Raw genomic sequence first — 13,124 nt, 5'->3', positions numbered from 1 at the left:
CCATAATGATTCCGAAAGGAGGTGCAGCACCCCCCACCCACATGGGCGCAAATCCCAGGGGGACACTTCCCCCTAACCCAAAATAGTAGGGGCACATTATCAAATGTCCCCCTACTATATGATGGAAAGAAATAGGCCTACATCATTTAAATCGAAGTAAAACATGTATTTTGGACGAGACGACCTTCTTTTGGGGGTGATAAACCTTCCTTTTTGTTTTTTTTTGTTAGTTTGTTTTTTTTGCCTGTTTTCCAGCCCCTGGTCCCCTACCTTAGATTTCCACCCTTGCCTCCCACTACTCTTGCAGTCAGTCCGCAGCACGTCCGAAACGCCTCTATTTTATTCAGCGGTATGCATGGACACTCGCGTTTATGCATACGTAATGAGCTGTGAAGACGATTTTTCGGATCGATTTTTTTTGCCCTTAATATTAATCATTTGTCATGAAATTGGTGTCATATTACACATGAAACTCTGTATTTTATGTATGAATTAATAAAATCCGTGTTTATTAAATTTTGGTGACTGATATTTTGCTTCAAAAAAAGTGTTTTTTTCAAGAAATATACTTGTCAGAATAGAGCTTATTTTCGAATAGAAATCATACTTGCGTCAGATCGATATTATAATCAGTATAAAGTGTAGACATTCTTCTTTACGATGAAAAAGGAATCATGAAATTTCATGATGTAGCAAAGTCAGGAACCAGCAAAAACCACGGGAATGTCCATCGGTAATTATTGGAAATAGGCACGATCGCCACAGTGGGAATTGAACGCTGTGATTGGTCAACTCGCGTCGCACTGGTGTATACTCGTGATATATTCCTTAAGATCTCGCCCTGTTTTCTAAGTTCACCGTGGCGCTAAGCATTACGCACTTACCTGGAAATCCTGGGGGCGAGGGTTCGATCCTCGAGCATCATTTTTTTTTTTTTTTTTTATAATTCAATATCAGTTTTTAGCCTTATCCCTTCCACTTACAGCTTTAATCAATACATAAAGATCCACTTTCGCAGTTTTATTACCAATGAATATGTATCTTGGGTACTAAATGTCTTTTGGGGGAGGTGCTATTATAATTAGAATGGATTTGTTACATTCATCAAGGGACCAATTATGATTGATCTGATCAACCTCAAATGTATCAAATAAATATCAACATCAGTTTTTTTCCTCAAAAATTTGCACAATGTCCTTTATAAATAAAGAGATCAATGAATGTATGAATTTACAGAATATCTAAAAATATTTTGAGCAAATATGCATTTTAGGTGTTGATATTGCTGGCATTCCATAGTTATAGTTGATCAGATAAATTGCGACGCTTTGTAAGATGGGACCCAGTATTTACATGTATATGTCTGTATCTATTTCAGTAAATTTGTTACTGAACACCTTTTCACTTTCCTTTGATCACAGCCACTCCCATCCAATCAAAAGAATATCTCAATAACATAACTCTCAACAACAACAATACTCTCAAATTCATCTGCATCTACATGTATCTCTCTTGTTCATTCAGATTTGATAAGGCAGAAGACAAATAATAATAATTACATTCAAATGAAGTGAATTGTGAAAAATGTATTTTCCCTTTTCAAAACCAAAACAATAAAATCAACCATAGCTGATCACAAAACAAGACAAATTGTATTCATGTCTCTCATAGCAAGAACAAATCCACTAACTGCTTTCTATCAACTACAACATTAAATACACATGTTGGTATAGTAAATCTTATCACAGGAAAATGTGATAATACAAATACATGAAACATTGCCAGCCTCTTTCATATTTACCAAACTGGGCAAGAATACTGTTATCTATTGTAGCACGTACATGTTGGTAGAATACTAAAACATAGTTATATATGAGTCCGTAAGTAACTTAAATTACCTCAGACCAATAAAAAAAGTTTGGCACACTGTATAAAAAATTTTTCCTTTACACATGTACATGTATAAATAAATATATATATAGTAATAGGAAGATCCATTATGTTCTTCATGGCAGGAATGGTCTGTCAGCCTCTTATAAATACATGTAAACTTGGCAAGAACACTTTCATCTACATGTGTATCACAGAACAAAATACATTGTAGGCAGCACAGTAAACAATATCATAAATAAAAATACTTCAAGGTTTAAATCACTTAAATCACATATCCAGAATGAATGTCATAATCATATGTGTTCATAAATATTATCCATGACAAAGATTTCATTATTATGCCAATGACTCTTAGGTAAACAAGCCAAAATTAATGTTAGAATAATTTTAACTGCATCGAAATGGGCAGCTCAGCAGATTCAACATTGTTTATACATGGTTCAAGACAATCATTGTACGAACCAGAAGAGAAATTTTTCTTTAAAACAAGTTAGACTGGTGGATATTTTACATCCACTTTTGATTATGCCATGGTAACATTTATGGATCACATTTGGCTTTTTGTATTGATGCTACTCCTAGTCCTGACACATGTGATTTTGCAGAGTATGAAAAACTGATCTATTGACACATTCATGTAGAAAGACCATTGTGAGTTCAATACATAAAATCATACAATACATGTATGTAAACAGCATTATAGCAAGGAATGGACATGAAGTTGTGAACTTTATACTTATCTTATATACAATAGCTTCAAAACAAGAACAAATAAAGTTTTTAATACTATATACAACACACTAAAAGATGAATACTGAGATGATAATACAATTAAATCACACACTTGAAAAAGTTAACATTGTTTAAATATGGTTCAAGACAATCATTGTACGAACCAGAAGAGAAATTTTTCTTTAAAACAAGTTAGACTGGTGGATATTTTACATCCACTTTTGATTATGCCATGGTAACATTTATGGATCACATTTGGCTTTTTGTATTGATGCTATTCCTAGTCCTGACACATGCGATTTTGTAGAATATGAAAAACTGATCTATTGACACATTCATGTAGAAAGACCATTGTGAGTTCAATACATAAAATCATACAATACATGTATGTAAACAGCATTATAGCAAGGAATGGACATGAAGTTGTGAACTTTATACTTATCTTATATACAACAGCTTCAAAACATGAAAAAAATAAAGTTTTTAATACTCTATACAACACACTAAAAGATGAATACTAAGATGATAATACAATTAAATCACACACTTGAAAAAGGTTATCCCTGATATTATTTGCAAAATATTGCATAGTATGTACCCTTAAGTACATGTAGTATTCAAAGTTCAATAGTCTGTAAACCCTACATGTACATGTAAGTGCAAGTGCTAAGCAGATCCAAGGTACAGGTTTCTAATTCTGTTTCATTCTTTTGTATAATCCTTTCATCCTGCTTTATGCTTAGCATGTAGTTTAGAATGTCTGATGATACATTTACCATATTTGTAACACAAAGGTATCTGTCACATTCATAGATTTCAAGTTTTCAACATTTTCAAGGGGGAGGGGCAAATGTCCCTAACTCCCTATATGGTCTTGTACAATTGTAACAATGCTCATTTTGACGACGATACGGCATGCTTTTGTCATACATGTACATGTAGTTATAGAATATCCTCGTCCGAGTCTTCTGACTCACCGTTGTGTGAATGGTCTGTAATTTCACCAAGAACACTTTCAATGTCACTTTCATTATCACTTACATGTAAGGTATAGGACACATTTTCTTCTGTATCTTCCTCACTTTCACTTGAATAATGATTTTGTTCAACAGTGTTCTCAATGTTTGTACATTGAGAACATCTGCATCCTGGTCCACAATATTTCTTTTCTTTTTTGCATTTACATATATTTGTAGCACATTTACTTTTCGCACAAGCACATCCTCTTGTCAAATAAATAACATTTGATTTTATCTTATCTATATTTTCTTGTGAATCCCATTTGCAAGTCACAATTCCACTATCAAGAGAAACAGTGTAACCATACAAATTAATGTCTGGGTAAAAGAAAATAGCACTTTCAGTTTTACTCCATACGGTCTGGACCCAACAAGCCCGCATCCAATGAAATCTCAGAGCACTACTTGATGGTAACAGTCCATCTTCATAAACACCTTTCCAGGATGCTCTTCTAACAACATCAAGAGCCTTAATATGCTGCTCAAGCACATTGTCTGCACTTATACTGTTATATAAATCTATTGGTGAACTGAAATTATGCAAGCATGCTCGATTTGAATGATAATATACACATAAAATAAGGCGATAAAATGATAGCAAACCATTCTCAAAGTTCTCATTCAAAGAGCTTTCACACAATGTACCATGTGTTTCAGGAGAATTTGCAGCAATAAATGGACCATATTGGAAAAACAATTTCAGAAAAGTGGTTTTCCCATTGTGTGCAAAAAAAGAAACAAAATCACAGCCAGAACAGATGTATAGCATTTGAAGGCACTTTCTAATGTGAATACCTTTATTCTTTAACTGGGATAAATCACTGTCATTTTCACAAGCTAATTGTAAATTGATTAGGTTCAGAAACTTTTCTTGTCCTACCTTGGCATCGAACTGAATAATCACAGATTTATTTTGAGCAAAATCTAAGGGAAGTCCAATCATGGCAATATCACGGTCAATGGAATAGATAAGGATATTACTGCACTGAGAATCTAATGCATGTAGCCAAATCTGTGTGTCTGATTCCTCATGATTATGAACTAAATGGTGAGTATGACTTCCACTGGCAGAAAGCAATTTTCCAGACCACTCAAATGATGATTCTAACCCAACATGGAATCCACCAGAGGTTATAAATACTTGTTCTGCATTTTTAAAATGAGATGGGACTATATCAATAAACTTGTTAGATAAATACCTGCACAGCATATGCTTATGTGAACGTGTTTTTAAGAATTTCATCCAGTTATTTGGAAGATGAACATCATCATCAATATATTCAAATGTTTCTTCTTCGTCATCACCAACTTCATCTCTACGGGATCGCTCCATACCTTTAGGTGATAGCCCTTGTGTATTTACCTGATCGAACAATATGCGCACTTCTTTGAAACCCTTTTTAAAATTTGATGAAACCCATCTCATTACGATAAAGTCTGCATAATCCTTAAAACATTTGAAGTGTTTTAATGGTGATGTATATATGATATTCATTCCTTCTATTATGATACATGAATTAGGTTGCACTTGAAAGGTAGACTTAATTATTTCATAATGTGAATTATATCTTTTGTCAAAATAGTTATATATTATATATTTTGCTCCCTTATATGGCAAGCCATTAGAGGCGCAAATTGCTCGAGGAACTGTTTGAAACTGGCATAGATCAGAAATTGGCTTATTCGTTTCTTGAGAGTGGGCTATAGTTCGTTTATAGCACAGAGTTATGAGTTTATTTTCTTTCTCTAAATCGGTCACCTTCTTTTGTCTAACCTTTTCTTTTGCAAATGTTTTCAAATTAAATCTACGGGTGACTGGTTTTCTAACAGAAGTATCACCAAGAACTGAAGTTTGACAAAAGGCTAAAAATGCATCTTCACCCATCGGTCTATAATTCAACAAACATTTCTGTTGAACACTTGTTGCACTTTTTTTTGTAAAAAGTTGGAAAAGGGGCTGAGATTCTTCAAATTTAAAGATGTTATTTTCAAGTTTACTATAGTACAATTTTACGTTCTCATATTCTGACCTTATGACAGAAATGTCCAAATCGCGTTGATACTTCTTATTTTTCTCAATCCCTAATTGCTCTTCTAGATTATGTATTAATTGTGCTTGTTGTTGAACTGTACCTGCCAATTTATCCATGTCCTTAGGTAAGCTGTGTGAAAGGGCCATTTTCACATCTTTATTTATGAGCATTTCATGACACTCATCAAAGCCTACTTGGGAAAAATTGCTACCAGAAATGCTTGAAACAAATGCTCCTCGCTCAAAATGTTCTCTAATGTGACCTGGTAATCCACCGATCATTTTCAAATGTGCTGGTATTAAAGATGCATAATTCAGACGGTCAAACGCCTGGAAAATAGGGGCCATCTTTTTCAAAGATACAATACGCAAATTCCAGTCCCCCTTTCTCATAGCTGTGTGTAAACTTATGTAAGCAAAACAATCTTCTCTTAAAAATTGATGCCAAAATTTGAATGTTTCACATTTCTGTGACATGTTCTCGCAAAATGAATCAAACTCAATAATGAGAGGACCTAAGTCAGACAAAAGTTTTTGTTCAGCATCTTTAAACTTGTCCATACCTGTATGTTTTCCTTCATCAAACTTGACACAAGAAACTACCTCTGATAAAAGCTGTATAAAATGTTCATTTGTAATGGTAACTTCTTTGCCTTGTCTGTGTTCAAGAAAGGAATTAATAAGACACATGAAAACTGCCTCATAACTCTGCAATATAAATCTGTGAGTTCTCTTAAAGGAAGAGCATGTTGCTAGACTCTGCAGAGTCATTTTTTTATGGGAAGACTTAGCTACATCCTTTAATCCAGCATGCCAAAATATTTTCATGAGGACTTCCTGGTAATTTTTCAATGTATGCCAGTCTCCAAGAAAAGGTATCATCCAATCCAGAGCCTGTCCATACTCTTTCTTCAAATTGAGAAGAAGTTTAACTGTAGCACCATCACCTGCTACAATTAGGTGATTTACAGACTGTCCTATCTTAAAAGTATCATATAAAATTCCTAAACAATGCTTGAGGGTAGCTGGGCAATCAGCCTTCTCATCTAACACAAATAGGTAAGCAAACATTGATTTCTCGACCTCAAGATCATCTTGGAACGCTAGCTTACATTTGAAACTTGGCAATACTATTGGTAAATCTGAATTAATAAGAGAAAACCTTTCTGCAACATAAATAAACATCTCCTTGAAAAAATCTTTAAACACGTGGATGTCAGCTTCAGAACAAGAAAAAAAATCTTCAGTTAATTGAGATCTTATAAATGTTTTCATTGGAGGTAACCTTAATTCACTAATACTTGAAGATGGCAAGGCACACTCATCAAGGCGAATTCTCTTTCTTGCAACAGGTTTTTTGGCTTCAGAAAATAAAGTATGACCACCTTTTTCAGTACACGTAGAGGTACTGGCACCATCATCATCAGTATGTACATTTTTATCAATATCCACATCCATTGTTAAGTAATCATCTTTAAGTATTTCTAAGAAATGTAGCTTTTCTGTTTTTGGTTTGGGCTGTTGTGCCATTGCAGATGTGCCATGCCAACTCCTAGGAGCGTTGGCCTTTACAGCGGCAAATGAGGAACGCACATCAACATTGTCAAGAGAAACGACTGTTGTTACATTTGGAAAGAGAGATGAGGTAATACCCAACTTCTCTCTAAAAGCAAACTGCTGCTGCCAATATCTTTCAAGTGTATCTTCAGAGCAAGTGAGTCCTAAATTATTGCACAATTGTAATAGCTTTGAAGATTTTGAGAGTCTTTTGATAAGTGTTCCAATAGCAATATGTAAAGGATAACTATTTTCATCACTAAGAATAAACTGTAACAAGCAGGTGGCAATTATCCTTTTACATTTGCGCTTCTCTCCTGACTTGGTGTTATAGGAGGGGAAGTGTATATATTCCTTATCAACTAAAACAGATGAATTTTGAAAGTATTTGTTTTCTTCCTTTGTGGCAGTCAACATTGATATTACATTCCAAACGAGTGGATTAAATGAATTATATAAATCTGTTAACTGAAAGTTTATTACTGATGAAGGATTTTGTAAATAATGTTCCCTTATTTGCTTTCCTTGATAACACAAACTACGATTACAATTAACAATCAAATTCCTAAAATGTGTATTCATCTCAATAGATGTACAAGTATTTGTTTCATTGGGAGAGTCTTCTGTTTCTATGTCTTTACTACTTTTAAGTTTCAATAATCTATTTTCAAAAGAACTATTGTGCCAAGCTTCTATAATGGACTCCACTGAAAGATCGGAAAGATAAAAAAATATACCCTTTTTTTTAGCTAGTCTGTGTATCTTAAAAAGGTCGCCAAACTCCTCCAGAATCTTAGTCAGAAAAAAAGTTTTAGTTTTAACAAAATCATGGTATCGGTCTTGATCAGTGATATTTAATTTCACATTCGTTAAAAAACAATCATACGCAGAACTTAACAGAAAGCTTTTGGATGATTCACACATCCTGGAAATATCTAAATAGGACAGATTTAGTATTTTACAGAGTATCTTATCTTCATCTTCACTACCTTCAGAGGCAGAGACATTTCTCATAAATTGTTGTTGGAGCTCTTTCATTGATTTCCCAGCTGAATTTTTTCGTAGAGCATATCTTTGACAGGAAGGACATAAGACAGTATTTTCTTCTAATGAAAAGTCATCATTTACTATTCTCAGCTTATCTACAGACTCCTCAGAAAGATTTGCACATGGATATTTTTTACCAAGTTTCAAATTGCATCCACAAACTGAACAAAATACTTTTTTCTTGATATTATGTAGTTGTGCCCTGTGTTTAAAACAGATAGGAATTATTTGTGGGATAGACAATGCTTCAAGAGAAAATGCATTATTAAAATCAGTTAACAAACAGGCAATATCTGCTTGTGATACTTGATCACAAATCAAAAAATGGGACAAGAAACAAATGGGCCGCTCTACTTTTCTTGACTTTTCAGGAGTATATATGCAAGATTTCAACTTTTTCATATACTTCAGACGACATGCATTGCAAATACATTTGTTAATATCTACTTGTGGGCATTTTTCCTGAATTAAACAATTCAAAACTTCAGATGATGATGCTGACATGTGAAAATACCTATTGGAAAATCTAGTACAAAGTTGGCAAGGACCACATGGTGTTTGACCACATGGTGCCTTGTTCTTCACCCCAGCAATATACTATTATAAAACATGTGTACTTCGGGCAAGAACTGGAGACACTGACAAGGTACATGTAATGGAGAAAACTTATCTGGTGGCTTAGAAACGTAGATACAGGCAAGATGATAGCAGTCACAGCAGGAATTATGAAGATTATCTGGAGGACGTGGTGAGTGATGAAAGCGATCAGGAGACATTGTGATGGCAGTAAAATGCTCCACATCTACAAGTACAGGAACTGGTTGGAACGGAGTATACGCTGAAAGATGGAGAGGTGTAGGGGCAAAGAATGTTGAGGGGTTTGGTCTGGCTGAGAGGTGCAAAGAAGTCGGCCGTGGTTTGGATGGTGGTGGCGGACTGGGTCCAGCTGCAGGATGGACTTGAACATCATGATTATGTATGCTGACAGGAATGACATCATAGTTGATCTGTAAAAAAAAGGAAAAATTAACATTTGGAAATAATTTATGTACTCTATACTGACAAGATTGCACTTTAACAGAAGGAATAATAATTATTCCATCAATTGGCAAAAATATTTCTTACAGAGAAACTTACGTTAATAATCACTTTTAAGAAGATTGGAAAAAAAATTAAAAGACATGTAACACAAACCCAACCAAAAACAGAAAACCACCCGATTCTGCAAAATGTTTTTTTTTGTTTATCATTTCCACTGAACTGTTAATGAGTTTATTGTGCGGAATCAAAAGCACATGAGATAAAAATACCTTTTCAGCTTTTCTTTTCTTCCTTTTGTGGTGTCTTTTCCGTCGTCGTTTCCTATCAACATACTTGCTAGTGCAAGAAGGAAGTGGGACAGATGATGAGAGAGGATGGTTCACGTGCACATGTAGATTAACGTAAGGGATGAGGGCTTCTGTCCTATACTCCGGGTAGTGGCGGTGAGGAGGAAGCGGAGGGAGAGGCTTGATTTTTACGGATTTTGTTGATGTTTGAAACCCATCTTCGGAGAAGCTAGGCCCAAGCTTCCAATGACGGCTGACTTGATTTCTGTATGTATACCGGTTATTCTTCTTTTGATTATTGTAACACGAGTTCCTCAAACTTGGAGCTGATTTAATTTTAGAAGGTTTTGGAGTGTAGAGTTTTTTCAGTTCAGGAGGAATCCAACTGGATTTGTTGATAGCACATGTAGGTTTGTAATGTTCTTGAATGAAAAATTCGAAGCAACACGAAAGTTCAGAACTGCCAGCGAAATTTAGATGAAGTCCATCGGCTTTAAATAAAGAATCGTCCTCCAGGAAAACAGAAGTAAATTCGCTAAAAGTACAATCAGGTAATTTTAGAGAAAGCTGCTCTAGATTATAATTGTATATTAAACTATGTTCATATAAAAAGTCATCATCCCATCTGGGCAAGATACTGGAAAAAATGATATGAGCAGAGCGGAATAGTTCTCTAACTGTATAAAATAATTGTATGAAGTCTTTCCTGTCCTTTTCCCAGAAACTATTTTTTAAATTGTTAGTTCCAATATGAATAAAAATGTACTGTACTGACGAGTCGAAACCAGAATCAAAACAATGGAGTAAACGTGTCCGTAAACTAGCAACAGTCGCACCAGGAAAACAAAGGGTCTCTGAAGATAAATCGCTGAGGTTAAGTGTACAGTTACGAATAATGGAATCTCCTATGACCAAGATATCACACCCTATGGGCAGCTGACGTACAGACCTGTGTGCAGGAAAGAAAATTAAAAATAAATTCAATCTTGTTTACGGTAGTAAGATAGGGGGATGCCTACTTCAAAATGTGGGGGTGCCAAAAATTATAAGATTTTTAATCATTTTAAAGAATTTGAAGTTGCAAGATGATAGCAAATAAATAAAGGGGTATAAATACTGATTAAATTTCTCATAAATGGCACTTGGCATCAGTTGATGTATTGTACATGCAAAGTTAAGTTTCACAGCTTTTTCCATGGTGCCAAAATGAGAAGTGTGCAGACTAAATGGCATGCAATAAAGTTTTTACCCTCAGGTATTATCATAAAACAAGATAAATCGACTACATGTACATGTATTGGATTTTTCCCAGTTAAAAGTAAAAATTACCGAGCTTTTCAAACATATGTACAATGATGTAATTAATTAAAATTACAATGAAAAAGTTATTTGCTGAGTTTTAGCATTCATTAAACCAAAGAAAATTTAACAATGAATATTAGAAAAAGAAGGAAACAATTATTCAACAGATTAACTAATTTCAATTAGATATAATTATACATGTTCAGCCAATTTCATAATGCAAATAAAGTGCAGACCTATTATAATTTGTAACTTTATACCTGAAGATGCAAAATAAAAACCACCCCCCCCCCTAAAAAAAGTTAGGGTACACACAAAACAGATTTGAAAAGTCTGCGCATTCCCCCTTGCCCATGCAGACATGTACATGTATTATGCAACAACTACAAATTGTACACCCTACATAAGGCATTCATACAAAAAAATCTGACTCAAGGTCGAAAATAATGAAATTTGTGTGGTGGCCTCAATATGCATCCTTTCCCCATCAAAATCCATGAATCATGCATAAAGACTAGGTCAGTATAAGTGAACGGGTGCGCAGATAACTACAAAAATTATTTCAAATCTGAAAATGACTGGCCAAGAAAAAAAAGGAAGCCAAGTGTCCATATATTTCTTTTGTTTTTTTACATTTTTGGCACTGTTTTAAAAAATGAATAAATAAATAGACCTAAATAAATTTATATAAAACAAATTAAGTTAAGCAAATTAAATTGTTGCGCAGATGTACACATAGGTACTAGACACATCACATAGGGCCTAAATAAGTCTAAACTTCTTTTACAAAGACTACAATGATGCAAAAGCCTAACAAAAAACAGTCAGTCATGCGGCTCATGCCATGGCATGGTTACCTCGAGCGATGTTCGTGCAGGCTTAACTCCACTTCACTAACGCTAACCTACGCTCCACCTACCCGAACTCCAAGCCCGTGAACTCAATCTGATATTCCGAGTGACAAAGGTGGGATTTTATGAGGGAAAAATATAAGTCATGCAACATCACAATCTTTAAAAACAATTAAAACTAATATTCTTACTTTACACAAAGTTTTTCTTTTACATGCTTCTATCAGTCTCAAAATTGGTGATTTAGAGCCAACATGAAGTTCCTCACACGTATAAATATTCGCTGGGATTTCAAACCATCGCGAGGGTGGTTTCAAATCAGCACCAAATTTTTATGTGAGGAACTTCGTTCATATTGGCTCTAAATCACCAATATGGAGACTGATGCCATGGAAAAGAAGAAAAGAAGTGAAACTTTGTGTAAAGAATATTAGTTTTGTTTTTAATGATCGTGATGTTGCATGAATTTTGTTTTCTCCCCATAAAATCCCAACTTTGTCACTCTGAATATCATTATCAGACTGAGTTCATGGAGTCAATGTTCGGGCAAGTGGAGAGTAGTGCAGTGGTACTAAGTGTAGTGGAGCGCGCCTGCACGCACATCACTCGAGGAGGTACATGCACTACGTTAAAGTAGCTTTTTTACAATAGTCCATATGCCTAGATTTTCCTTTTAAATCTACACAAAATCATCAAAAACCTTTCAAATATGATTTAGCAGAGTTAATTTGATGTATGCAACATTGACGGTCTCCGGCAGAATGCCTTCAAGTTCAATAAAGTTATTTTTCCACATTGAGACAGCTTTGCCAAATAGCAGATTGCTAAATACAAAAAATACAACAGGTGGGACCGAAGACAATGGTTTACCACACAGGCGAAAGCTCCGCGAGTCATAGAATTTCGCGCCATCTGAGCTACACCATTATCGGTAACTTCCGGTAAGGAACACATTTTCTCTCATTTAAGGGTTCCAATTTCTATAAAATTTATGGAGAAAATGAACTTGCGTCAACTTGGTTTTAACATATTTTGAATGGTGACTTTCCATCTTTCGATTGAATATCAAAATAGACAAATTGGTTATGTAGCAAAGTCAGGAACCAAAAGCGAAATTCTACGAACAAAACCAGGGTCAAAATATTTCAGAAATTACGACGATTATAATGGTAAAAATTAAACGCTTAGAAAATTCGAAAAACGGCAAAAAAGGTATCAAATTGAAGCTCAGAATTTCGAGAATAACTTACCGTTGCATGCTTCCATGTTGACTGAAGTTATCGACTAGAAAATGAGCTATAACTAGACCCTTACAAATCTCGCTGAAATTCTCGAGATTTTCATGTCTCGAAAATGTCACGTG

General features: G+C 34.7%; 2 protein-coding genes across 4 annotated transcripts in view; one reads left to right on the top strand and one right to left on the bottom strand.

The window, feature by feature from the left end:
* Window positions 1-13,124, top strand: part of LOC121408996 (tigger transposable element-derived protein 4-like) — a 34,144-nt gene that overhangs the window by 971 nt on the left and 20,049 nt on the right. The gene's annotated exons all lie outside the window — the stretch shown is intronic.
* On the bottom strand, window positions 1,585-13,105 carry LOC121408995. Of its 2 annotated transcripts, none has more exons than XM_041600760.1 (3): window positions 13,012-13,105; window positions 9,591-10,557; window positions 1,585-9,287 (listed from the first exon to the last, which is right to left on the bottom strand). In XM_041600760.1, exon 3 carries the CDS (start codon window positions 8,782-8,784, stop codon window positions 3,568-3,570), a length of 5,217 nt encoding a protein of 1,738 aa, XP_041456694.1. In that variant the 5' UTR covers window positions 8,785-9,287; window positions 9,591-10,557; window positions 13,012-13,105; the 3' UTR covers window positions 1,585-3,567. The 2 variants fall into 2 exon arrangements, with proteins under 2 accessions (XP_041456694.1, XP_041456695.1); XM_041600761.1 differs by having other exon boundaries at window positions 8,578-9,287.

This window comes from Lytechinus variegatus, chromosome 2 (genome assembly GCF_018143015.1).
Source record: "Lytechinus variegatus isolate NC3 chromosome 2, Lvar_3.0, whole genome shotgun sequence".
In the NCBI taxonomy this organism is placed as follows: domain Eukaryota; kingdom Metazoa; phylum Echinodermata; class Echinoidea; order Temnopleuroida; family Toxopneustidae; genus Lytechinus; species Lytechinus variegatus.
This window is presented reverse-complemented; position numbering and strand designations above follow the sequence as displayed.